General features: G+C 34.2%; 4 protein-coding genes across 4 annotated transcripts; 2 read left to right on the top strand and 2 right to left on the bottom strand.

Annotated features, from left to right (window-relative positions):
* Positions 1-51: 51 nt before the first annotated feature.
* Positions 52-10,380, bottom strand: LOC134748271 (insecticyanin-A-like). Its single transcript, XM_063683004.1, has 5 exons — positions 10,208-10,380; positions 7,114-7,339; positions 5,694-5,798; positions 2,065-3,882; positions 52-253 (listed from the first exon to the last, which is right to left on the bottom strand). The coding sequence occupies exons 1-4, from the start codon at positions 10,313-10,315 to the stop codon at positions 3,689-3,691; spliced, it is 633 nt and encodes a 210-aa protein (XP_063539074.1). The 5' UTR covers positions 10,316-10,380; the 3' UTR covers positions 52-253; positions 2,065-3,688.
* A 1,201-nt stretch (positions 10,381-11,581) lies between these two features.
* LOC134748268 (insecticyanin-A-like) lies at positions 11,582-14,024 on the top strand. The gene is made up of 4 exons (XM_063683003.1): positions 11,582-11,741; positions 12,410-12,641; positions 13,009-13,110; positions 13,786-14,024. Exons 1-4 carry the CDS (start codon positions 11,628-11,630, stop codon positions 13,974-13,976), a joined length of 639 nt encoding a protein of 212 aa, XP_063539073.1. The 5' UTR covers positions 11,582-11,627; the 3' UTR covers positions 13,977-14,024.
* A 1,175-nt stretch (positions 14,025-15,199) lies between these two features.
* On the bottom strand, positions 15,200-17,749 carry LOC134748420 (lopap-like). The gene is made up of 4 exons (XM_063683205.1): positions 17,473-17,749; positions 16,759-16,966; positions 15,948-16,046; positions 15,200-15,416 (listed from the first exon to the last, which is right to left on the bottom strand). Exons 1-4 carry the CDS (start codon positions 17,596-17,598, stop codon positions 15,229-15,231), a joined length of 621 nt encoding a protein of 206 aa, XP_063539275.1. The 5' UTR covers positions 17,599-17,749; the 3' UTR covers positions 15,200-15,228.
* Positions 17,750-19,374: 1,625 nt separating this feature from the next.
* LOC134748423 (lazarillo protein-like) lies at positions 19,375-24,325 on the top strand. The gene is made up of 4 exons (XM_063683208.1): positions 19,375-19,671; positions 21,964-22,177; positions 22,631-22,732; positions 24,112-24,325. Exons 1-4 carry the CDS (start codon positions 19,564-19,566, stop codon positions 24,318-24,320), a joined length of 633 nt encoding a protein of 210 aa, XP_063539278.1. The 5' UTR covers positions 19,375-19,563; the 3' UTR covers positions 24,321-24,325.
* Positions 24,326-27,101: the final 2,776 nt, after the last annotated feature.

Genomic DNA, 27,101 nt, shown 5'->3' with positions numbered 1-27,101 from the left:
TAGTAGGGTTTATAATTGAATGCTAATCGTTAAAGCAAACTAACTTAATCTTTTTAACATTACCAAAAATTACTAGTAAAAAAATCTGTCTCGAATTTTTGCGAGAACTGACATTCTGCGTCTGAGAGTTCTTTGAAAACAAATGACTGTCTATGCTCGGCCAACTCCGTGTATTTTGACAAAACATCTTCTACTTTTTTCAGTGATTCCCCTTGTAACTTTTGCTTGTTTCTTGATAAGACCCAGGAGAAAACTGTAAAAAAAACATACCTAATATAAATATTTACAAATTTTTACCTCTGTATCTGTAATACGTCAATAAATCTATCCCATCAAAAACATTACATGTAAAAAGATGCAAGTCTCGCAACGCAGTTCTTCTACTACAAAAAAGTTTTGAAATGTAATGTGAAACCAAGTCGGTTATTCTAGTCAGTGCCCGGGAGTGATAATACCGTAACAATATTAGATACCTTTATTTTTTTAATACTTATAATGACTTGGCAATCGCACGGCTACATAATGACATAAGGATAATTCGTCAACTATGTAAAAAAATACTAATTCAACATAACGCTGGCCGCTGGCCCTAATGACATGCAGTTTGAGCAATACACATAATACGAGTACAAGGTACAAGTAAAGCATTGTGTTGCCAAGTCATTACATGTATTAAAAAAATAATGGTATCTAATATTGTTACGGTATTATCACTCCCTGGCACTGACTAGAATAACCGACTTGGTTTCACATTACATTTCAAAACTTTTTTGTAGTAGAAGAACTGCGTTGCGAGACTTGCATCTATTTACATGTAATGTTTTTGATGGGATCTCATCTCTTTTTGTAGGCAGTCCTTCTTTTCGTGTACTAATACCCATACCATACTCATACTATGTATACACATATCATAATTATACACATCTTCAATCATACTCACATCGTACAATGTTGTGTACCTATACATAACCTACTAATTGTAGGAACTGCAAACGTAACTTTGTTATCGCATATATTTATAAAGGATTACAAACTTACTTGTGCAGTTATTAAATCTTTAAAACGTGACTGATATTGCAGTATTTTTAAGTTTTTATTGGATTAATACGCTAAAAACTAATCACGTTTCAAATTTGGAGCTTGTGGGTCTGCTAGAAGTACCTTAGAATTATGATGATCGTGAGTGTATCAGTGACAAAACTAAGGATATTTGACATGCAATAATTCTTAAACTACATGTTCAAATTACATTATATTGAGGATATATCTAAATAATGTTATGCTCTATACGTCACCGAAAATTCAGGGTTCTAGCTTTACCTATCACAAAATTACAGAACGTTGAAAATGGCCTGAGTGGCCTCGAGAAAAGGATGGTACGGCCGTGCCTCTATGTTTTGCTCGACTTGGCGGGGGCACTACCGTGCCCCCAGATAACTTGGAGTATATTGCAGATCAAATTCTGGATTGTTTACTATTTATACAACTTCACACTTGGTTACCCTTAGCACCCTTTAAAAAATATGTAATAGAAAAAAGTAGACATATGCAATACGCATACGACAGCCTGACTGATGAGTCGAGGAGTCTCCAGCAAGCTCGGCCGAATTGCACCTTTTCATACAAACGTAGTTCCGCTCTCGTTTCAAAACTACGTAATGGATTGTAATGAAACTTTGCACATACAATGAAATGAGGCCTATCTAGTCTGTAATTAGTTTAAATAGCTCCTGTAACTAGTTTATAAAACAAAAGAAATAGAGCAAAAACAAGTTTTGTATGAAAAACTTAAATTCGCTGTATTTTTTTAACTATGGTATCTGAAGCTACATAAACTAATTTCAGACATAGATATACCTTATCCTATTGTAAGTACAAAATTCTCAAAATCAGAGCAATCTAGCTAGTCGGTTTAAAATGAGAGCGGAACTACGTTTGTATTGAGAACCGAGCTTGCCGACGACCCTTAAAGTCTGGTTTTATCATGAACAAATCCAATTCGATTGGTCATGTTTTACAATAGATAAGCAAAGAAGAAAAGGATAATAAAGGCGCTATAGGTACCGTAATGGGTTCTCGGCTTCTTCTTGAAAGTCTTGCAGGTGTATGCGATGGCATAGTTGTCGTAGTCAGTGGATAGTATGAAGAACGGGAACTGCAGCACTTTGTCTGTAATAACATAGCATATAAGTATAGCAGGTTATAATTACACTTAAAATCTTGATGAAATTAATGATAAATACCGGTTTTGGATTCGTAACAGCGATAACTAGTTTCAAATGATCCCTTTAGAAATAAGAAATAACTAACTAAAAATAAAAAATAAACGAACCATCTTGCTAAGAGCCATTTGAACATAATATTCAATTATAGGTATATAACCGGCACAGAAAACCAGTATTTTGCGCCATGGGTTGTTGACGGCCGACAACCGACAACAAAATATGGAAGCGGAGCGTGAATCTCGCCACCTAAATGCGTAAGCGCCATGAATTTTACGGCGCTTTCGACATTTTGTTCGAGCGGTACAGATTGCGATTGTGACAATAATTTTATTGTTTAGTATGGCTTCTCTATAGTAATAAAAACTCAATGATTCAATTAGGTTTTAATCCGATTGGAAGCTGGGATATCATAGCCTTCGTCTAAGCAGGATCTACACGTAGAGCAAAAGATAGTGTCCAAAAATAACCCCAATTGTCCAAAATCCACTAGTTAAGTAAGATAAATCTGTACCTCTCTGATAGAATACAAAACATAATTTCTATAGAAACTTGTTTTATTTTCTTACAAATAGAACATAACTAACAAAATTTTACAAAAACAGCATAAGTGACGAACTTATTTTTCTATTTTTTTCCAAAAATACTGGTCTTTGAAATGTGTAGGTAATCGTATATTTCGGAACTATTGGCCACTTACTAAAATCACCTATACAATGTTTATGTCCAATAACTAGTATAAGAAGACATTTAGTTTTTTTCGTTTCCTGTAAATTCATGTCTAGTGTAGTTATGTTGTTTTTGTAAACATGCCTTCAATTTTTCTCCTTTTGTTCTAGTGATTTATTAATATGCATATTGATCTACGAGGAGCTTTTTATGAAAATGACTAACAACTTCACATTTCGTAGTAAATTGCTGGTGTCTGTTTATGCTACTCTAACTACTTTACATTTAAAGTGTGATAATTTATGTAAGTCCGTTTAGAACTTAGTTGAATAGTTGTGTAATAAGGATATGATTTTTCTTTCTCATGTTTTATTTGTTTTCTCTATCCTATACAATACGTAATTTTAATTATTTAAATAAAGTTAATTGCATAATTTACAAAACAAAATATACAAATGGTCGGCTTAATGCCTATTAGCAATCTGTACTAGTTAATTAGAGACGATTGGTTTCATTTAAAAGTCGATCGATGGATATTTTTGCCATTTATTGATAGATCATTGACATTATGTAGCGGTGTTTAAGAATTTATACGTGATTTAACAAAATAACAAGTGTTGTCTTAGAATAAAATAACAATAAAAATACCGGTCGTTTATAATAAAAAAATCTATAATCACAGTTTTTTGTAATAAGTGTAAGTATAAAAATTAAACATCGGAAAAGGTCTAGTCACATTAGTAGGGTTTATAATTGAATGCTAATCGTTAAAGCAAACTAACTTAATCTTTTTAACATTACCAAAAATTACTAGTAAAAAAATCTGTCTCGAATTTTTGCGAGAACTGACATTCTGCGTCTGAGAGTTCTTTGAAAACAAATGACTGTCTATGCTCGGCCAACTCCGTGTATTTTGACAAAACATCTTCTACTTTTTTCAGTGATTCCCCTTGTAACTTTTGCTTGTTTCTTGATAAGACCCAGGAGAAAACTGTAAAAAAAACATACCTAATATAAATATTTACAAATTTTTACCTCTGTATCTGTAATACGTCAATAAATCTATCCCATCAAAAACATTACATGTAAAAAGATGCAAGTCTCGCAACGCAGTTCTTCTACTACAAAAAAGTTTTGAAATGTAATGTGAAACCAAGTCGGTTATTCTAGTCAGTGCCCGGGAGTGATAATACCGTAACAATATTAGATACCTTTATTTTTTTAATACTTATAATGACTTGGCAATCGCACGGCTACATAATGACATAAGGATAATTCGTCAACTATGTAAAAAAATACTAATTCAACATAACGCTGGCCGCTGGCCCTAATGACATGCAGTTTGAGCAATACACATAATACGAGTACAAGGTACAAGTAAAGCATTGTGTTGCCAAGTCATTACATGTATTAAAAAAATAATGGTATCTAATATTGTTACGGTATTATCACTCCCTGGCACTGACTAGAATAACCGACTTGGTTTCACATTACATTTCAAAACTTTTTTGTAGTAGAAGAACTGCGTTGCGAGACTTGCATCTATTTACATGTAATGTTTTTGATGGGATCTCATCTCTTTTTGTAGGCAGTCCTTCTTTTCGTGTACTAATACCCATACCATACTCATACTATGTATACACATATCATAATTATACACATCTTCAATCATACTCACATCGTACAATGTTGTGTACCTATACATAACCTACTAATTGTAGGAACTGCAAACGTAACTTTGTTATCGCATATATTTATAAAGGATTACAAACTTACTTGTGCAGTTATTAAATCTTTAAAACGTGACTGATATTGCAGTATTTTTAAGTTTTTATTGGCTTAATACGCTAAAAACTAATCACGTTTCAAATTTGGAGCTTGTGGGTCTGCTAGAAGTACCTTAGAATTATGATGATCGTGAGTGTATCAGTGACAAAACTAAGGATATTTGACATGCAATAATTCTTAAACTACATGTTCAAATTACATTATATTGAGGATATATCTAAATAATGTTATGCTCTATACGTCACCGAAAATTCAGGGTTCTAGCTTTACCTATCACAAAATTACAGAACGTTGAAAATGGCCTGAGTGGCCTCGAGAAAAGGATGGTACGGCCGTGCCTCTATGTTTTGCTCGACTTGGCGGGGGCACTACCGTGCCCCCAGATAACTTGGAGTATATTGCAGATCAAATTCTGGATTGTTTACTATTTATACAACTTCACACTTGGTTACCCTTAGCACCCTTTAAAAAATATGTAATAGAAAAAAGTAGACATATGCAATACGCATACGACAGCCTGACTGATGAGTCGAGGAGTCTCCAGCAAGCTCGGCCGAATTGCACCTTTTCATACAAACGTAGTTCCGCTCTCGTTTCAAAACTACGTAATGGATTGTAATGAAACTTTGCACATACAATGAAATGAGGCCTATCTAGTCTGTAATTAGTTTAAATAGCTCCTGTAACTAGTTTATAAAACAAAAGAAATAGAGCAAAAACAAGTTTTGTATGAAAAACTTAAATTCGCTGTATTTTTTTAACTATGGTATCTTAAGCTACATAAACTAATTTCAGACATAGATATACCTTATCCTATTGTAAGTACAAAATTCTCAAAATCAGAGCAATCTAGCTAGTCGGTTTAAAATGAGAGCGGAACTACGTTTGTATTGAGAACCGAGCTTGCCGACGACCCTTAAAGTCTGGTTTTATCATGAACAAATCCAATTCGATTGGTCATGTTTTACAATAGATAAGCAAAGAAGAAAAGGATAATAAAGGCGCTATAGGTACCGTAATGGGTTCTCGGCTTCTTCTTGAAAGTCTTGCAGGTGTATGCGATGGCATAGTTGTCGTAGTCAGTGGATAGTATGAAGAACGGGAACTGCAGCACTTTGTCTGTAATAACATAGCATATAAGTATAGCAGGTTATAATTACACTTAAAATCTTGATGAAATTAATGATAAATACCGGTTTTGGATTCGTAACAGCGATAACTAGTTTCAAATGATCCCTTTAGAAATAAGAAATAACTAACTAAAAATAAAAAATAAACGAACCATCTTGCTAAGAGCCATTTGAACATAATATTCAATTATAGGTATATAACCGGCACAGAGAACCAGTATTTTGCGCCATGGGTTGTTGACGGCCGACAACCGACAACAAAATATGGAAGCGGAGCGTGAATCTCGCCACCTAAATGCGTAAGCGCCATGAATTTTACGGCGCTTTCGACATTTTGTTCGAGCGGTACAGATTGCGATTGTGACAATAATTTTATTGTTTAGTATGGCTTCTCTATAGTAATAAAAACTCAATGTTGTCTTCGGTTACCGCGATAGTTACTCATGAAATAAAACTATGAAAACGGATTATATCGCGTATATTGAATTTATAATACATCCCGACGTTTCGAACTCTTTACAGCGTTCGTGGTCAACGGGTGACTGAGGAAAAATTACAAAATGCAAAAATACCCACATACTAAAATAATGAACAATCATAGACTACAAACTTTAAGGCTGGTTGTACATGCAAAATCGGTTCATAAGGCTAGTTATACACTATAATTATTTTTCAAGTAAAGATATATATATATACGCGATAAAAAAACTATGCCGGCTCCAACCCTACACCACGGACCCGAGAAGATTTAATTCCCTCCTAAATTGTAGGAGGGTATCCCAATATGGGACCGGCAACAAACTCGGCGGGACACATCTTTTCAAAACATCAGAATGTCCAGCATCATCCAACACTACGGTCTCACAGTCTATATCTCGCTTGCTCCTTTATCAGGTGGACTACAGGATCCCAAGCTGGTGGTAGAGAAAAGCCACTGGCTTTTCTCTGGCTTTGAAAAATAATTATAGTGTATAACTAGCCTTATGAACCGATTTTGCATGTACAACCAGCCTTAAAGTTTGTAGTCTATGATTGTTCATTATTTTAGTATGTGGGTATTTTTGCATTTTGTAATTTTTCCTCAGTCACCCGTTGACCACGAACGCTGTAAAGAGTTCGAAACGTCGGGATGTATTATAAATTCAATATACGCGATATAATCCGTTTTCATAGTTTTATTTCATGAAAAACTCAATGATTCAATTAGGTTTTAATCCGATTGGAAGCTGGGATATATATATGTAGCACAGACAAATGCCCCTCTTTTGCGTCAGCGTTATATAATATTACTTCGGGTATCTTACCAGCATTCTCGTAACTGACAATGAACTGCGCCCTGTTTCCAGCATCGAAGGTGGGATCAACCCTAGCCAGATAAGACTTCTGAGTCCGGTTCCCAAGTTCAGCAACCACGTAGGTCTCCTTCAGGGTGTAACCCAGGTTGTCCTCCTGGAAGTCCAGCGTAGAGCAGTCGTAGATCGATCGACCATCGCTGGCGTAGCTGGCCACGTTGTACCAGCTGCCTGAAAACTGATTGTGGACACTTATTATAATTTTTATTTTTATTACCCAAAGGTAGAGTAATTATCATCATCATATCCGCTCTTTATCGCCCACTGCTGAGCATAGGCCTCTCTTCTAGTACGCCGCTCGTCCCGGTCCGAGCTAATCTCATCCAGAAGTGACCCGCAATCTTCCGGATGTAGTCCACCCAACGAGCCAACGGACGCCTTTCATCCGAAAATAAGTAAAAATTGAGTGCTCACTCCATACATCAGTTTTGTTACCAAAACGACTATTATTTTCGTAGTCGACATCTAGCGTCAAGTAGCGCAATTATCAGCAATGCTACTCGGCACTAGATGTCACGTGTGTCGCGACTGACGAAAAGTGTATTGCTCAACAATTTACAATTAATATTACAAGCAGAAGGAGTTGAAAATAAAGTTCCGGTTAATCCGGTTACAATATTAGCTGAAAATTGTTAAGCATTAGACTTTCCGTTCGGCGTGACATCTTTTGTCGAGTATCAGTACTGAAATTTCTGCTATTTGACGCTAGATGTCCACTACGAAAAGCACTATGCTTACTTATTTCCTTATATATGCTTTTATAGGCTTTTATTATGAATAATAGACGATAAAAGATGCAAGTTTTTCAAAGGTGCATCCAGATCAAGCAAATGGGCTTGTTTTACCTACCTACATTTGTGTAGGAGATTTAATTGCTATCACAAGTAAATTATTATAAAAGTTACTACCACCTAATTTTAAAATTATCATGAACTAATCAGAAAGTATGATTAAAAAATATATTAATTAGCCAAAACATCAATACCAAATTAAAAGGTTAATCATCAACTAATCAGAAAAAAAACCGGCCAAGTGCGAGTCGGTCTCGCCCACCGAGGGTTCCGTACTTTTTATTATTTGTTGTTATAGCGGCAACAGAAATACATCATCTGTGAAAATTTCAACTGTCTAGCTATCACGGTTGATGATGGTGACAGACAGACGGACAGACGGACAGAGGAGTCTTAGTAATAGGGTCCTGTTTTTACCCCTTGGGTACGGGGAACCCTAAAAATGCCCAACTGCCTAGGTACATAAATTAATCATCTCTGAATAATTGCATATAATCCTTTTTTTTAATTTGCCGTTATCTGCATAGATTGTATCGGAATTCTGAGGACATGATTATTCATTAGATAGGTACTATGTATATCCTGATGACTAAGAATCTTTTGGGCGTGGTGAAAATGTTTCATAATATTTTTCATCCGCGACTTTCGATACCTATAAATTAAGTATTTAGTGAACTATAAACTTTAATGTAACATTATTTATTAATACTTTATCAACTGGATATCAGTCCCGCTGAAAAGAGGATAAAACATTTAATTAATAAATTTTAACAGTAAAATAACATAATCAATAAAAATACAAATATATTTTTCACCTCAACAGCTCGAACAAGCATACTTTCGTCACTACCTGGAGTGAGGAAAGTGTGACTTTCCTCACTCCGGGGAGTGAAGAAAGTGCGACTTTCCTCACTCCAGGGAGTGAAACAAAGTAGCTTTTTAATTTAGTGAAGGCCATCAACTGCCACTTCATACTTTTATAAAAAAAAAAATTCTCTGTATTATTCTGTGTAATTCGAAATACATTTTAACCTTTAATATGTTCTCACTACTGAGGTGAAAAATTATGTGTGCAACATGAGAGCAAAGTTATTTTACATCTCGTGTTTTTGAGTCCCTTGCTACGCTCAAGATTTTAACTAAATAACTATTATTTCTCTCTCATTTTATCAAAGGTTAGCTGGAAGAGATCTCTATCAGCGATAAGTTCGCCTTTGTACATATACTTACATCTTGTACTCCGTTATGTCTATTATGTGTAAACTTGTTTACTTATGTGCAATAAAGTGACATAGGGTAAACTCGCATTATTGGTGACACGCCTAATTCGGTGATACAAGTTTGGAAGCATGATACCGAGGAAAGCTAGTGAATTAGTGCCTTTTAAATGGGCCTTACGGCAAAGCCGTCGAAGCCGTGAGGTCCCATTTAAAAGGACCTAATTCACTAGCTTTCCTGGGGGTCATGCTTCAAAACTTGTATCACCGAATTAGGCGTGTCACCAAACAATGCGAGTTTACCCTACATATATTTAAAGGTATTAAACACTAAATTAAATAATGATTTAATTTACGTCGCCAATCTTAGAAATGCCACAGAATTTATGATACCTAATTACGTACCTACATTGTTTGTGTAAATGCACACTATAAATATTTTTGATCTCGATTATGAAAAATATGAACTAAGCTGGCCGGGACAATAGCTCTAGGTAAAAAATTAAAAGTCCCAAACAAAAATTAGAGAAACAACAAAGGACTTCATTTCCATGCATTTTATTTATCCGTAAAAGTTTTAGTATTCTCTACATGCAGAAAAGCGCAAGTTATTCGGTCAATATTTTGGAAGTTGGGTACCCTGCACATTTCATTCCATTAAGTTTACTATGTTCTTGCAAGTTCTTGCGGCTTATCCGTCTGGGTCGCACGATGCTACAAGATGGAGATCCCGGTAATATAATGAACAACACTTAAGTAAGATTCGGACACCTTAAATTTTCAAACCTATTCGCTTTCTTATGCCAGAGGATGTAATAAAATGACAACCATTAATCATGCTCATTAAGCATGATCATTCCTAAGTAAATCTCTGCAAACATTTAATTTCGCACTTTTGCTGTACTGAGATGGACAGAATGGAAGTGGAATCAAACCCTGTAATCACATTTTTACGAGCTTATTATTATTTAAGGATTACATTTAGACTTTTTTACTAAAGTTTCGAGGTTTTTCATAATCATATTTAATCTATTTTACCTTAGTGTAATCCAAACTTTCTTGAATTTTGATCGTTGGACATTCTCCCTGTATGTTATTCGCCCAAGCCCCAAAAACTCCAAGCAGACAACATACTAAAAGCAACATTCTTATTTCTGTGTATTTTTAAACAAGTACTCGGGGCGAAGGTATGATATCGAATGCTTGCGCGTCGCATCCCACGCGATAATTATCCAATGAAATGACCCCTGAGTAAAGTTGTTTTATATTGAAATTGCTGGTTAAATTGAACAACCGTATGGAGTTTCCTATAATGTTTCCTCTGGGTATTTATAGTGCGCCACATGGGTCAGTTTTCAAGGTCTTTTGCACGTGTTGGTTATTATTTCATTGCAAATTATATTCCTTACGATGATTATTTTAGGTTGGTAAAGAGTCGGCCCGATTCGAACTTTAAGATACGTCAAATATTACGCCTAGATACGATATGAATTAGATATATTAAGTCGATGTCAAAAGAGAAGTTTTTGGTTGAAGAAAAGTCACTTGACACTGACATATCTAATCCATATCTTATCTACACCTACGTAATATTTGATGTATCTTAAAGTTCGATTTGGACCGAAAATTACAATATGTGTGAGTGACCTCTTTTTATTTAGTTATATTAGAAAACGACCATATTTAACTTACATTACTTTTTATAAAGTAGGTAGCTACCTAAGTAATTTATATTGTGTGGATTTGTAAACCCAAGTTTTCGGGCACTTATTTAAAATTTTAACTGTGTTGTGAACATGCCTTTAGGAAAAGGTCAAATGGATGAGTCGAATTTGTCAATAGATAATACAATCGTTTTCTAGACCTTCGCTGTCATAAACAAAACAACAGTAAACACAATAGTGTTTATAATGATTTAGTATTGTATATTGTAGGCAATTTTTATAAGCCTTCATTTTATTAAGATATAAATTATGTGAGCCATTGTAATGGGGTTTTGTAAATTATGAATCACAATAGGAAAATTGATACCTATACTCAAACAAAGAATAACACGAGAATAACTGTTTTCTATGATTTAAAAATTGGACTTCTCATATAAAAAGAGAAAGTACTTTAGAGTACTAATTACCTATACAAGAGTACTAATTACATATTATGAAGATTTGACGCATTTCAATTAAATTGGCAACGTATTGGTTTGCTCGCATCGACACTTAAATGGAACTAGATAAATTTTCGGTGACTCCTTGAAAAACGTTATACATTTCCATAAGGAAAATTATACGAATAATAAAATTCAAATGCAATCTCATTTCTAGTAACTGTCTATATAAATATTTACGCCGCTTATTATATCACACCTCCGATAACCTATGACTTTGTGTACGGTGTTATAGAGACGATCATTCAGTCTTGTTTACTTTTAAGCAAGAAACTGCTCGATTAATACTTTAATATGTTCAGAATTTTAATAATTGTCTCATTGCTTTGTCATGTGTTTGGGTATTTTACATTACCAGGAAAATGTCCCGAAATTGTGAATTTGAAAGAAGATTTCAGACTGGCTGAAGTAAGTGATAATAATAAATTATGTTTATGAAATGTGTATCAAAATGGTCTATGAAACATATGAAAGTTGGTAGCTTTATATAAAAAATAGGGGCATATTTTACAGTAACTTACAACACACAATTTTTTATGTAAAATCTATTAATATAGGTTTAATAATTTACGTTACTTTATAGTTAAATTCGAGCATTTATATGTATAGATTTTTTGTCGTTCATGATAATAATCTTTCGTTTGTTATTTCGTTTGTACCCTTATGTAAGTGTAGTGCCCCTTCGTGTAGAAGCAAAAGCTCTACCTGCGGGCTTTACTAACTACAGATGAGCAAGGTGCGGAAAGTTTCTAGGAAAAGTAAGGACATTTCAAGAAAATTTCACAGGAAACAAGGGAAACTTTCACTATCGAAACGGAAAATTTTGATATCCATACAAATCATACATTTCGTTTGTCTCGTGTTTGTTTGTTTTCGTAAAAATAAAAACGAAAATTCTCCATTTGGAAATTTCGCATTTTTGGAAAGTTCCCTACGGAAGATAAGTAGTAGGTAGATACTAACCATGTAGGGCAATTTTTACGAAATACCAATTTCTGTTAATGCCTGTGTCGGTGGCTCGCTCTTAATTATTTCGTGTATTTGTCAAGCATTGATCCCAAAAAATATGTTTCCAGTTTTACAACGACTGGTACCAGACCTACTCTTACTCCAGCGATGGCCACCGCCACAACAACTGCTCAGTACTCAATCTCATCACCAGACCCACTGGAATATACCTGAACCAGTCCAGGGTAGACCGAGGCCTGTTCCACCGATACAGCATCGGAAGGATATTCATACCATCCGACATTGAGAAGCCTGCATACTTAGATATTGAGTTTCAATTTGAAAATGCTCCTAGAAGACGTAAGTGCTCAAAATTAGACCAGACCAGACCATACGACCAACCAACATATGATCAGACGATTCAACGGAGCCACGCCGTTTTGTCGCCTAAATAGTGTTTAGTTTTTATTTTTAAGTTTATAAAATGTATATGTTAGTCTGTAAGGCATTTGTAATATGGGCCTTGTTGCCTGAGTTAAATAAAAAAAAAGTTAAAATAATGTGCAACTTTAGTCGCATTTGACGGTAATAATCTCATCATCTTATAATGTTAAACAAGAGAGTCAATCCCCGATTAGTTCTCCATCATACATATTATGTACCTACTAACTAGATACTTATTAACTATTCTGTGTCTACAACTTTCAATATTTTGATTCCGTTTCAGTAAAAACACGAAGATATCCATTCCGAGTGTTAGCAACTAACTACAACAACTACGCTACCGTATATACTTGCGAGTATAGCCCTTTAATCGACAAACATTTCAGTGAGTATTAGTTATTAAACTCCGATATCAAATAGTTTGAGTTTATAAACTAAATAGCGTTTGTTTTTTTTTAGTTTTTGTTTTTAAACTAACTAAAAATTTTATATATACGGTGTTTTTTTTACTGCGTTAACTTCGTAATAAGTAGGTACCTACATTTAAGGAAACTGAACGTTGTTGTAGCACGGATATTATTTTTAAATTCATCAAACAATTAAAAACTATGACATATAATATATATTCGAGATAGTTACTTGCGTTTCGGTAGCAAATGTATAAACTCATACTAAACACTAATCAATATGTAAACAGATAAAGATAAATCATTGATTATCTTCAAAATGAAGTTAACTAGAATACCGGTTTCTTTGAGAATGTAACTTAATTTTAAGCTCAGGAATGCACCCTTGCAAATTAACAGACTAAAAAAAAACACCGTGTATATGTATTATGTATATTGTTTGAAATTCTGAAATTAATTACGAAAATGTTTGGAAGACGTGGCTTAGTAGCCATTAAACCTCCTGTTGCATGTAGCAAATTTAGCAGAATTTGGCTTTTAACAATTTAAGTAACTTTATTATTTTGCGGTGGGATAAAAATATTTACTTCGCTTAATTTTTTTCTTCCGTTATTTTATTAAATTGCTAAATTAACTTTATTATTGTGTTCCAGTTTACGTCTGGGTTCTATCTAGATCCCACCTACTTAACGAGGTGTCACTGGCCCTGGCTACGAAGCCACTGCAGCAGATCGGAGTAGACCCGGCTAAGCTGGTGAAGGAAGATTGGTCTAAATGCCAACCCAAATATTATGAGGATAAGGCTACTGAACCTATGACCTTTAGATATCCAGTGCCGATTTAAATAAAACCTTATTCAAATGTGCATATATGTTGATATATGTGCAGAAATGTGCATATATGTACATATCGAACCCATAATATGTAGGCTGAAATAAGTTCAATCAATTAAAAAATAAAAATCAATTTAATTTTTTTTTTGTATATTTATCTGATATTATGTATCTATGTAGGTTTGATTTAATTAAAAAGTTCTGGGTAGTATGTATGTTTATTGTATATATGTATTTACAAAGTACATGAATTTATCATAGTTATAATGTCTCAACTATGTGACATATAAAAATATATTAAATAACTAAAATATTACATCAAAACCTAAACCATTTCCTAAACCTTTCGTATTTAATTTGGTTTATAATATCACTGATGTAAAACATCAATATACATTATATAATAAGTTCCCGTTATTTCAGAACACAAACGTTCTGAATAGATACTTATATCCTGCTAGTAATTATCTAATTAGTAACTAATCTAAATAAATAAGAAATCATAATATTCTATAGTTAAATATTAGTTCCCGATTTCCCTACTCTACTAAAGTAAGCATATTACTATAAAATAAAGCGTTCACCTGTTACTATCATACCAAGTGTCAGTATATCACGTATGTTTTATCTTGTCATTATAGTCCGATAAACACGTATGCATCATACGTGTAGGTGCGCTGAAACACTACAAGCTGTAAGTAATTCCTATATGTAAAATTGTGCTGACTTCAAGCAAAAATATTGACTTGTAATAAAGCGTTACAATAACGATACGTGCTTAATAATGATCGTAACAATTCCCCGACTCTATGGTTCATGTTATTTTTAATTTCATCATTAAAAACTATCGATTAAGTGAGACTCGAACTCACATTAAGGTGCTGTAGCCAAGCTGGTGACAATCGATTATCGAAAAACTTCAATTGAAAAGTAAAAATATCGGGGTGACAGATGCGATAATAACTTCATTATTTCCATAATATATTATTTCGATTGCCGTTTACTACAAACGATTGTCACTTGGCTAAGCCCCCTGGGCTACGATCGATTTATCATTTAAATAACGAGTTAAGTAACCGAGGCGAAGAAAGTTTTATATAGGTAGTTGATATAATATATAGCGGTAGGAGAGTTGAGGTGCGTAATTAACACACAGTTATATGTACCTAAATAGGTACTTCAACGGCTTCTGTAGTATCCGTATTAAACAAAGTTTAGAGCATTGTGCCAATTTTAAAAATATGTAGAGCAGGTAATTACTGTCTAAGATTCATCTTCAACATGTGCTATAACTGCTTCAACATGCGCAGTCCAGTGGAAGCTGCATTTCTCCTGCTCCACTCTCTCCAAGTACGCTGCACTGGCAAAGGGGATGGAGCTTAGCTCGCGACGCGCTTTATCTAGCGTCTCGGGGTCGAGAGTGGACGAGCGGGAGGCGATCCAGGCTGAAACTGATAGGAATATGATTTGAATTACCTATTCAGATTACCTATATTGATAAGTAGGTACAGTAACACTCGACGTAGCGTAGCACTTGGCGTACAGACTTAGACGGACTTTAGCCATATACAGACGATAGGAATAAGGGTTTTGAAACGTCGGAATTTTTTTAAATTCAATATACGCCTTAAATTGTTTTATTTCATAAATATAATGCGTAATTTACACATTCGTATCGTATAGCATTCGTGGACAACGGGAGACTGAGGAAAAAAATATTCACCTCTGTCAAAATTACAATGTGGAAAACCCACTATACAAAAATAATAGATATTTTTTTTTAATTTAAGGCTTTACCATAACTATACATGCTAATAGTGCCATAATTGGTTAAAAGATCTATTTAAGTAATACTACCGTACTAAAATTTACTACTCGTAATTATACGCGATATAGTTCGTTAAAAGTTAGTTTTATTTCATGAGTAACTATCGTGGTACTCGAAGGCAATACCTCTATTACACTAATTTTATTATACTTACTATACATCAGGTCCATTTCTTCACTGTCCCTACAACCATAAATCACGGCGTAGTTGGTGTAGTCCGTCGTTAGTACTGATATTGGTATGCCCATTGGATCTGAAATCAGTTTGACGATAGCTGTAATACATTTCAGTTATGGGATTGGAAAGCATCCTTGTTCAATAACAAGCAATAACAGCAATCTGTTTATGTATTATTAAATTATTTTCGAATCTTCAAGTTCTTTTTAGATGAAATATGTATGTACGGATCAAATATTGCAAGTTAAATTTGACCTATTTCTCGACTTCCAATGAAGCTGAAAATTAGCGTACATATGTAAGTAGGGTGACAATGCAATATTATGATACCATCGAGCTGATCTGATGATGGAGACAGGAGGTTGTCATAGGAACTCTGTGATAAAACATCGAAACCTAATTGTGTTTGGGGTTTTTAGAATTGTCTCGATGAGTATTAGTTACTTGTGGAAAGAAAAGTAAAGTCGGCGATAAAAGCTTGTACCAAAAATGAAATTATAGTTAGAAACTTATTTAAATCGCGATAGTACAAACGTACTTAGCTGATAGTACGTTAATTTTAAAACAAAAACGAGTACCACATATTGTAGTTGAGGTGAGCGGTAACCAGTATTATAGGTACATATAACAAATGCTCGGCTCTCACTGTGTAAAACACCAGCCGGTTGTAATGTATTGGAACGTGTGATATGGTACATCGCTGGTTGCAGTATACGCTCTAGTAAATCGTTGAAGTTTTTACCTATCTAAGTACCTTCTTGTACTACTAAGTTTCGTTTGAAACGTACCGATGTTACTCTCCTGTATGATGAAAACAGCCTCGTCTCCAGCAGAATACGTCGTGTTCACATGAAGTACGTACTCGATGCCATCTTTTACATACACGTGCTCGATTTCAATGTGTCGCCCGCAGGCGTTTATGCGTTTATACGCGCAGGCGCCGTGGTCCTCGTACCAGGTCGGGAACCGCTCTATTTCGTACCAAACGCCAAGGAACTGGAAAGAATTAAAGACTTTCTTTAACAATGAAATAATTTGACATGTATTCGATATCGTAGAGAAAAGCGTTAGCAAGGTGTAAAAAATAGGCCACTTGTTTCCATACTAAACGAATTGACCGTACATAGATTGTAAGTTTTTCGTCACAGTACCTACCGATTATCAACCTTCAAAAAACAGTAAGTATCTGTGTAGTAGGTACATTTTTCCTGTCTTTCAGTTAGTTCAGTGATTGCTATTAGATTATTTTAATGTAATAATATATATTTAGTAACGTAGTTTACTAATGAGATTGCCGTAGTTCGACATTTTCTGTCATTAACCCGTCATAGTAGATCGCCAAAGATCGTCATTGCTGCTGGGCTTATTATACTTAGACGCCTATCAGCACTGCAGAACACAAAACAGACGGTGACGTCAAAAGATGGGCCTTCGACAAAAAGCGACATCTAGGAAAGAAGCGATATCGTTAATATAAAAACCAATAAAACGTTACAACATACCTTTTCCAATTCAAAATACTTCATGGTCTTGACATCAGGACATGTTCCAAACTTCAATATTTGCGCCACACACAAACACTGGATCAAACAAATGAAAGCTAATACACCACAAATAATTTTATTCATCTTACTATTAACTACAGTACTAAAACTAGGAACGGGTGCTGTATTTCATCTGTGATATCGCGAGTGAAAGTCAGATTATCTACGTTTATCTGTACTTTTGATAAGGTTAAGATTAAAATGACACGTTGATGTTCGATTACAGAAACTGCAGGTCTTTACTCATATCATAGAGTAACTTATACTAGAGCGGTACTGTCATAGTAAATTTTGTAACCCCAGTAAATTCACTGCCATCTGTCGACACACTTTAAAACTAAAAATGAAGATTTATAAACATACGATAGAATGTATTTAAATATAGATAAATGATTTTTTTTTATTTGCATTAATTATTTTTATGATTTTGACCCATGTTCTTTCACTGATATGCGTTAAAATTGTTAAATAACAAACGAAACCGTCAACGCCATCTATACGACTGTAGGTCAAAACTAGTAGCGCCCTCTGAACGAGAATCAAATTTTATAGATTTTCGAGGCACGTTTTTTCCTTAGACTGTATCCATCTATTACGGAGTTATATCTATCTTTGCTCATATGTATATTATCCGGCTTCAAAAGGCATGACTAATATAATACAACTACTATATTAGCCAACAATCGGTTTGCGCGGCAATGGGTCCTATTTTAGCGTTCAAATGTTTTTTATTTATACATGACTTCTTTTTAATATGTATTTTCTTACATTCTTTCTTCTTCTTTCGATCAGATAGATCATTGACGGTCAGGTTTTTAAGTAGGTTAGCAGGTACACAGCAACACTTTTTAGGAACACTTTTGCGATTTATAATCACATTACTTAAGCAACCGCGCTTATGGGCAAGATTTGTATTTGTGATTTTGACATTACTCTAATTACAGAGTTTTACGCTGATTGAGCAAAAAATAATCCAATGGACGTTAGACGTTTTTTTTATTGTTTGTGAATAAACAAGAAAGGATGGCCTTTAACTTCGTTCATTGTTGAAATTGACAATAGAATAGCCGGCGCGTGATGAGAGAAAAAGTTGTTCCGTTTTTAAAATGCTTCCGTTAAGAAGGTAAATACATTCAAATACTTGACAAAATGGTGAAAATAAGATAGATAGATCAAACGTTTATTTGGATGATGCAGAAACACACAATTGCATAAATAGGTACATTGCAATCAGAACAAAAAATAAGTACATATATAAGTACTAAATTAAATAAACGAAAAAAGCGAGTTCGTAATTGCCACTGCTAATTTTAGCTGTACCGGTTCCTGATACCTATCTAATAAACCTTTTGCCTTTTCTTGGTATATGAGGGAAAAGTATTCCTACGCCAATTATGATGTAATAAGAATAAATTGAACTGTGCTTATAAAACTATGTCGATGTTATAAATTAAATGTTTAATTTATTTGTAAACCAAATAATTGTAACTTAGGTGCTGAAAGTTGTATTCGACAAAATGAGCTTCAGTTCCAGTATTTTTTTCTGGGACATGGAAATTATTATAAACTTTTAGCATTTACTTAGCGTAAAAAACGTAGATACATTGCATCTTCTACTTAGAAGATCACCGAAAGAAATGTTTACATAACAGTAAAAAATAATTTGTTAGGTACTAAATTAAAAAAAAGGGTCTTGACCGTGTGTTACACCGGCCCTCAGGTCGGTTATTGTATCAACAAAATCGATTTTAGCATATTGATCAAAATGTATTTCTTAATTTATGTAAGTCATACTTTGAATTACTCATAAGTTCGGCAAATATTTCAGTGAAAATCTTTTCAGAGACAATTATGACACTGCGTCATCAAGCATTCCAAAGCCCTAACATATAGGTACTCAATTAAACAATTTACTATCCGTTCATCACTTAACCTTTCGATCACCCACAAAAAATCAATCAATATAAAGGACGTTGCTTTTTATACCCGCGTTCAGTAGCCGACCAGCATCGAACATTCGTGGGCGTCATACTGTGACAAGGTTCCAAAATGCTCGCTATCAGTTTAATTTTGGTACTTTGTGTGTTTAACGTACATGCTGCTGTGCAGAATGTGACCTGCCCCGATGTGAGCACTAGAGAGTTGGATTTGAAAGAAGTAAGTATTAGTAGTAGTATTTAAACACTTTATTGCACAAAACAAGTATATATCACAGAGTAAATACAGTAAATGTATAAGGCGAACTTATCCCCTTAAGGGATCGCTTCCAACTGACCTTTAAGTAACTGAGATTATAGTGTAGTAGTATTATTTAGATTTAGCGATCTGGTTATATAAATTAAATTGATTTAATTTATACAGATTTTGTAAACGAAGGCTCATTCTCTTAATCAAATTATAAAATCTTAACTTCATATGCATACGCAGTGCGTCTCGGGTACCAATAACTACGAAAAAGACTTAGAAATAAATATAATATATATATATATATTAAATATTATAGGGATATTTAATATATATAATATAATATAATATATATATATATATATATTAAATATTTTAAAGTTCGTGTAGACCGTAGACCTACCTATGTAAGTACAGTTACCTGAAGGACCCCCCTGCAAACAAATTTCTATGCAGTGGGTCAGTTATCTCTATACTGTACATACATATAGGTATATCTACAATAGTGGAATCATTTAATGAATTTTAGTATTATGAATGCTCGCGCGGGTTCGTACCTAGTGCAAAGGCTGGCCATCGTTATCCAAAGTGGTAACGCGGCAAGTGTGATGGGCACCTTTGCACCCGGTACAGCTCACGGAATAAAATATTTTATTTTGCTTTGTAGTTTATTAATTGATTTTAAATATATTGACGTTATTTTTTTAAATGTTTGTAAACCACCTTTAACTACTTCATTTTCTGAATAAACTATCTTTTTTCACTTTCATAACAAAATATATTCAGTATGATGGATAATTTAGCTAAATATTAAAAGGCCATCTGATTACGTCCGCCGGACGATATCAGCCTGTCAGTTAGAACAAAAAGTTGACAGTACCGAACAACTGACAGGCCAGCGATTGCAGACGGACTGGTAATCAGTGGGCCCCTTTAGACTTTGAGAGGTTTCGTTCGATTACTTGTTACAATGGGGGAACCGTGAAATCATGAATTACAAAAATAATAAATAAACAATATTTAGCTAATTAATTTGATTGTACAAGTTATAAATGGTTCATAGTTAGGTAGCTAGGTTGTAACGCCATCACAATATGTACATATAAGGACTTTCCCGATATCTTTAGATAATAATTAAATTAACAATTATGTTATAAAAGGTTCATTATTAACGGAAGTTTGTTATAAATTGTAATCTATAGATTGCTAGTTTTACGTAGAAAAATTAACATCAAGCGATTACTTAGATCTTTTCCTAATAAGTTTATGGTGGTAAATTATACAAATTCATGTATAAGAATAGTTTCAGCAAATGTTGTAGTTTTTTTAAGTATCAAAATTACGTTGAAATTAAGTCGATTTTCAGAGAAATTGTCACTTGTTTTGAAGCAATTTCTGGAGAAAATTGATTTCGTCTAACTTTCATTTACACTACATCAAAGTCATAATAATAAAAATGTAGTCTGATAAACGTCAAGTACAGGATATGTGTAATACAAAATTACCATGTTTAGCCGTCCAAACTTTACGAAATTTACAAATAAGAGCGACAAAATCAGTGTTTTACGCGCGTTTACCTAAACGTCCATCAGAAAAGCAAACATTACTAATTTAGTGAGTCTGTTTTCAAAAAAATTATCTGATAAAAGGTAAGATAAGAAGACGTGCTAATAGAAACCAGTACTTGTTATTTCAATTAGGTAACAAAAGGTGTACAATTTCACCGACGAAATCTATCAATTTTACATTTTTGCGACTAAAATCGACACCGGCCTCTTAATAACTACGATTAATAACAGGTTATTCATAATGTTGTTTTGTTTCTTTTTAATTTTATATTTCGGCACTGTTGCAAGTAGGTACATTCTTCTAGACTGTAGCTGTGGTAGCTCCCATAGGACAAATTCATAAAAGCGCATCTCGCTCCGGATCAAAGAGCATACCTAAGCATACAGAAATAACAGAATAGACGCATGGTTTTTATGCTATGCTTCACCTGCGTTTTTATACAAAGTTCTGGACATAAGCACCAATACTAGACAGAGATACTTTGTTCCTCATTTTGTATATTTTTTACCAAAATCATTATGATTTACTATCTTACCTTTTCGGGTAAGATTAAGAGTTACGGCAACTACATGCGAGATGCATAACGCAACATGAATTCGGCACACCAGTTAATACACATATTGACCTTATTGCGTGCGAATTGCTGCAGTTTTCGCCTTAAAATATAATAACTTAAAATGTCACTTTGTCTCTTAGCTAGACGGAAAATGGTACCTAGCGGGCGCGGCTACAGACTTGCCTCTGGAAGGAGACTGCGCCATGGTAGTGTTCAACCACAAAAGCGATAACACCACAGATGTTTCCATCAGTTGGATCAATAACAACACTATAAGTTTCTACAATGGCTCGGTAGCTTTGATGATGGACCCGAATAGCAGCATGGGGGATGTGCTGCAGATAACTTATACAGGTAATGTCTTAAGGGGCACACTGACTATCAGTCCGCCGGACGATATCGGCCTGTCAGCTGTTCGGAACTGTCAAATTTCTGTTCTAACTGACAGGCCGATATCGTCCGGCGGACTGATAGTCAGTGGGCCCCTTTATTTAATTTATTTACTTAATAGAACAGATTACTTAATTTATGTACTTAATAGAACATTTTTTGCTACGGGCCACTGTTTAAGAATTATTTACGAAAAACTATAAAAAAGGGTCCTTTAAACCCCGCCCCCTACACATTAGCTTCAACCCCACCCTCGGGTACTTTTAGTAATTGTTTGATACACCATTCCCTACAACTATGCCAAGATTTGCTTATACACGAATTATTTTCCCTGTATTTCCTTCATTTGGTGGCCTAATAATACTCTAGCAGTAATGACGTCGAGTACATCACTTAGCTTGTTAATGTTTGTTGCAGATAAGCAAAGCCAGCTGTATTACTTCCTCGATGTAAACTATGATCACTACGCGGTGGTGTTTTCGTGTTTAGACAGTAATGATGGCAGCAACAGCAGCACATGTAAGTTTAGTGTTTAATTTGTACATATTGTGTAACATTAATACTGTTTATACTTACTTTTATAGTCCAGTATGGAAGCTGGACTCATACTATAGGTACTCATAGTCTAGTCCATGGTTCGTTTATGGTCCCGGTAAACCATTGCATTTTTTATTTATTTAGAATACCTAGATAAATGAAACAGGCAGTAAGGATTAGCGTTTTTTATCCTACATAAATAGATAAGATTATAACATTTTAAAGTGCAACAAACATCCTCATGTTCCTGGGATAAGATAACATTTAAAAATAGTCCAGAGAACTAGAAACAATGTGCAGGTAATATTTTGGCCATAGACATACCTAGTACTTCAAAACTTCATACTTAGAATCTGCACGATCAGTCATTTTCGTATGATACTCAATACTTTATATAATTAGCGGGAAAATACTCGATGTAATTTATATTTGCGTGACTGTTATATGTCCTCATAGCATAGGTTTTTAATTATGCCAACGAAAGAGATCATTTATTTCAGTCCGCTACTCGTCAAGTAAATCCACAATTAAGAGTTATTCTAGAACGTCGTAATGAAATGTTTATTTGTTGGGATAACGCGGCAGTAAAAACCAATTTTCCGCATGGATGGGGGCCGTGCTCTCGGACGGAAAGCCGCGTGATGCTGCGACTCAATTATTTTTTAATTAGTATATTTCATTAGTTTTTTTGCAGGTTAGAAGTCAATGAACGGTCATGATTCATGATCTTGAATGATTATTTAATCTAATGCTATCGACGTTTTACCCTTTAAACAGTTGCTTTAATGTTTGGAAAATTTGTATTTAGAGAGGTATCCTTCCATTATTTTCTATTTGAAATTTACTCAAAATTTGCATTACAGGCACAAAAATACGTTTATATTTTTTTGACTGCGGTATATTATCGGTAATTTTAACAAAATTTTAAAGCGTTTGTATATCAAAGCTAAAAAAGGAGAATATTAGTATAAAGATGTTTTGATTTAGTTAAATTAACTATTGCAGTTTTAATTTTTAATTAAATTTTGTAAAAGACGTATTAAGTAACTACCTAAGAAAATATTCCTAAAAATTCTTTTTTGACTCATTTTTGAACCAACCTGTAAAACTATATAAGATTGTTGGTTACTCATGAAATAAAACTATGAAAACGGATTAACCGGTCACCCGTTGACCACGAACGCTGTAAAGAGTTCGAAACGTCGGGATGTATTATAAATTCAATATACGCGATATAATCCGTTTTCATAGTTTTATTTCATGAGTAACTATCGCGGTAACCGAAGACAATATTATTGTTGGTTACATTTATTCTACCTATTTTTAGTTTGTCCTGTCTTAATCTAGCCTTCCAATTGCAGATGAACTCTGGAAGCTCAGCAGAAGTCCGCACCTCAAAGACCAGGACGCAGATAAGATCAGCAAGGCAATAACAAATTACCACCTGCAAGACACCCAGTTTGTCAATTTCAACGCCACGGAAGATACTTGCAGCGGAGGCAGCGATATGCACCCCTCTATAGTTATTACGTCGGCTGCTACGCTTGCACTGTTTAGAAGATTTTATTGAGTTTATTTGTGGTATTTTCTATAAAAAGAGACCTTACTGTTGATGGCGCTTACGTCATTATTAACGATGCTCCGATATAAATACAATGCCGCGCGCCACAGTGCGGCGTAAGCGCCATCGACAATAAGGTCCCTTTTCATAGAAAATGCCCCATTTTTGTCTAAGAGACACGAACTCGTCAAAAAGCCTCTCCTATATAATCGTAGTTGGTCGTTTTCTAAAATAAATTTAAAAACCTAATTCTCACAGATCGTGATGATTTTGGGTTCCTTCAACTCAGAAACACTAGCATATTCAATTCTGATGATTAAAAGAAATGTCCCCAAAAATTTGTATGAAAATTGTACGTTCCACTACGTCACGCACATACAAGGGAAAAATTGTTCACACTAAAACGTGACGTAATGTAATGGACATTTTGGGACATCTTTTTTTAACGGTGGGATGGAGAATGCTGTCGATTCTGAGTAGAATTAGCCCAAGAATGTCCAGATTTGTAGGAATCAGGTTTTCAATATTTATTTTATAAAACGCCAAGTTACGGTCTCAATTTAAAACAACATGCTTAAATTAGTTACATAAAACTTAGCATGAAGATTTACGTAATATATTCATTGCTAAATATTGTAATACAATAATCTAGCTTCTACAACATCTAGCAACGAAACCAGACCAGACATAAAAAATATAGAAATATGTTATACGTACGGTGACAGGCCAGGTTCGTGTGACCGTTATTCAAGGGTCTCCAAACTGGCCCGTAGAATGAAAGTGGGAGAGTCGATAGCCCGGATAACCTTAGTAATTACCCTAAAGTCCGAACGAATTTATTTCAGGTCTAGTGCGGTCCTCGGGCTAAAAAGTTTGGACACCTCTGGTTTAATTCGACGTTTGACCTTTTATCGTCGCTCGTATCCCAACAATGCTAAGAACAGTACAGGTGTAATGCATAATTATTTTCCATCGTATTTTCTCGTAAACGTTCGTATTTGTCATGATACTTCAGTCAACATCAGTACTTTTTGTACCGAGACTGATTGAAATAGCAAGACACGTTCGTAAGTTTCCGTGAAAATACGATGGAAAATAATTATGTACTACATCTGTATTTGACGGTATAACCACCATTAACTGACCGTACCTGGACCTTATTTCGTTGCTATAAGGTTTACGAATGATCAGGGGGCCTGCCGAGATGACAATTTATATTTAAAGATAAAATATTGTAGCTAATAATTATTTATTATTTAAACAATAAGGCCTTATGTACAAAATATGATGTTAAATAATAAATTTAGTTAAATGATAAGTATTTTGAATATAAACATTCTTGTCTCCCTCATTTCAGAATATCATATTTCTAAATATCACACAGTGTAGTCTGAAAAAAATAATACTAATAGACGGTATAGGTAAGTATTAATTATAATAGTACATTACGATACAAGTGCAATAAATAGGAAATTCGTAACGAGTGGCGATAAATTAAAATACGGCCGAAGGAAGTGTTTTAATTTAAGTCGACACGAGTTGCGAATTACCTATTCGCACACGTATCGAAAGTACAACGATTTACAGTGGCATGTGGCCCTTTAAATTTTCGACATAGTTACGTAGTGTGCTAATTATCGCACTAGTGCGTTAAAGTAGCACCATATGTACTGTAAAATCGCAAAACTGTGCTGTTAGAATAAATACTGCCTATTTAATTAATAAAAAAATATTAATTTTGACATTATTTAGGGCGATCATGCATGTCGTAAATAAATTAAAACCTTTTTTTTTTTTCAACGCGACTAAAAAACTAACGTTAATATCACTAATACTGATACCAAACAGTTGCTTGTAATTTATGAAATGCGCAGTGTTGATCCTGCTCACGTCTTCTGAATCACCTGTATAATTTTAGCTAATTCAAAGGTGCTAGATATTTTCGAAAGCAATGTTAACTGTTAAGTACATTAAAGGGTTTTTAAGTTCTATTTAAGCTAATTTTATAAATAAATAAAATAAAAATAAAAACATTTATCTTAAAAAAAACTTCTTAAATCTTTAAAGAAAAACCTATATTTTATCACATTACAAAATATAAAATAAAAATGAAAAATATAAAATAACATTGAAAAATTATACAACATTAACCCTACAAACATGCTTTTTATATAATATATATAATATTAGTATGGATATAAATCATCACTGGTCAAACAAAGTGATGATTTTTATCTAGTGTCGATGCGTAATTTATATAGTAAATAACTAATTAATGTACATAATATGTACATTAGTGATGATTTATATCCATACTAATATTATAAATGCGAAAGTCTGTCTGTCTGTCTTTCTGTGTGTTACCTCTTCACGCTTAAACCCGCTGAACCGATTTAGTTGAAATTTGGCTTAGAGATAGTTTAAGTAGTCCGGGGAAGGACATAGGATATTAGGGTTCCGTACCCAAAGGGTAAAAACGGGACCCTATTACTAAGACTCCGCTGTCCGTCTGTCTGTCCGTCTGTCACCAGGCTGTATCTCGTGATCTGTGATAGCTAGACAGCTGAAATTTTCACAGATGATGTATTTCGGTTGCTGCTATAACAACAAATACTAAAAACAGAATAAAATAGAGATTTAAGTGGGGCTCCCATACAACAAACGTGATTTTTGACCGAAGTTAAGCAACGTCGGGCGGGGTCAGTACTTGGATGGGTGACCGTTTTTATAGTTAATGGTACATGATGGTACGGAACCCTTCGTGAGTCCGACTCGCACTTGCCGGCCGGA

This window comes from Cydia strobilella, chromosome 16 (assembly GCF_947568885.1).
Source record: "Cydia strobilella chromosome 16, ilCydStro3.1, whole genome shotgun sequence".
Lineage (NCBI taxonomy): Eukaryota > Metazoa > Arthropoda > Insecta > Lepidoptera > Tortricidae > Cydia > Cydia strobilella.
This window is presented reverse-complemented; position numbering and strand designations above follow the sequence as displayed.

Excerpts from the sequence above, each read along its gene's own strand:
- LOC134748271 (XM_063683004.1), bottom strand. The coding sequence starts at position 10,315 with ATGTTGCTTTTAGTATGTTGTCTGCTTGGAGTTTTTGGGGCTTGGGCG. Across the intron at positions 7,340-10,207 it reads AAAGTTTGGATTACACTAAG|TTTTCAGGCAGCTGGTACAA; the intron begins GTAAAATAGATT and ends GTCCACAATCAG. Across the intron at positions 5,799-7,113 it reads TGTCAGTTACGAGAATGCTG|ACAAAGTGCTGCAGTTCCCG; the intron begins GTAAGATACCCG and ends ATGTTATTACAG.
- LOC134748268 (XM_063683003.1), top strand. The coding sequence starts at position 11,628 with ATGTTCAGAATTTTAATAATTGTCTCATTGCTTTGTCATGTGTTTGGG. Across the intron at positions 11,742-12,409 it reads AAGATTTCAGACTGGCTGAA|TTTTACAACGACTGGTACCA; the intron begins GTAAGTGATAAT and ends ATATGTTTCCAG. Across the intron at positions 13,111-13,785 it reads TTTAATCGACAAACATTTCA|TTTACGTCTGGGTTCTATCT; the intron begins GTGAGTATTAGT and ends ATTGTGTTCCAG.
- LOC134748420 (XM_063683205.1), bottom strand. The coding sequence starts at position 17,598 with ATGAATAAAATTATTTGTGGTGTATTAGCTTTCATTTGTTTGATCCAG. Across the intron at positions 16,967-17,472 it reads AGTATTTTGAATTGGAAAAG|TTCCTTGGCGTTTGGTACGA; the intron begins GTATGTTGTAAC and ends AATTCTTTCCAG. Across the intron at positions 15,417-15,947 it reads AGAAATGGACCTGATGTATA|TTTCAGCCTGGATCGCCTCC; the intron begins GTAAGTATAATA and ends TATTCCTATCAG.
- LOC134748423 (XM_063683208.1), top strand. The coding sequence starts at position 19,564 with ATGCTCGCTATCAGTTTAATTTTGGTACTTTGTGTGTTTAACGTACAT. Across the intron at positions 19,672-21,963 it reads GAGAGTTGGATTTGAAAGAA|CTAGACGGAAAATGGTACCT; the intron begins GTAAGTATTAGT and ends TTTGTCTCTTAG. Across the intron at positions 22,733-24,111 it reads TGGCAGCAACAGCAGCACAT|ATGAACTCTGGAAGCTCAGC; the intron begins GTAAGTTTAGTG and ends TTCCAATTGCAG.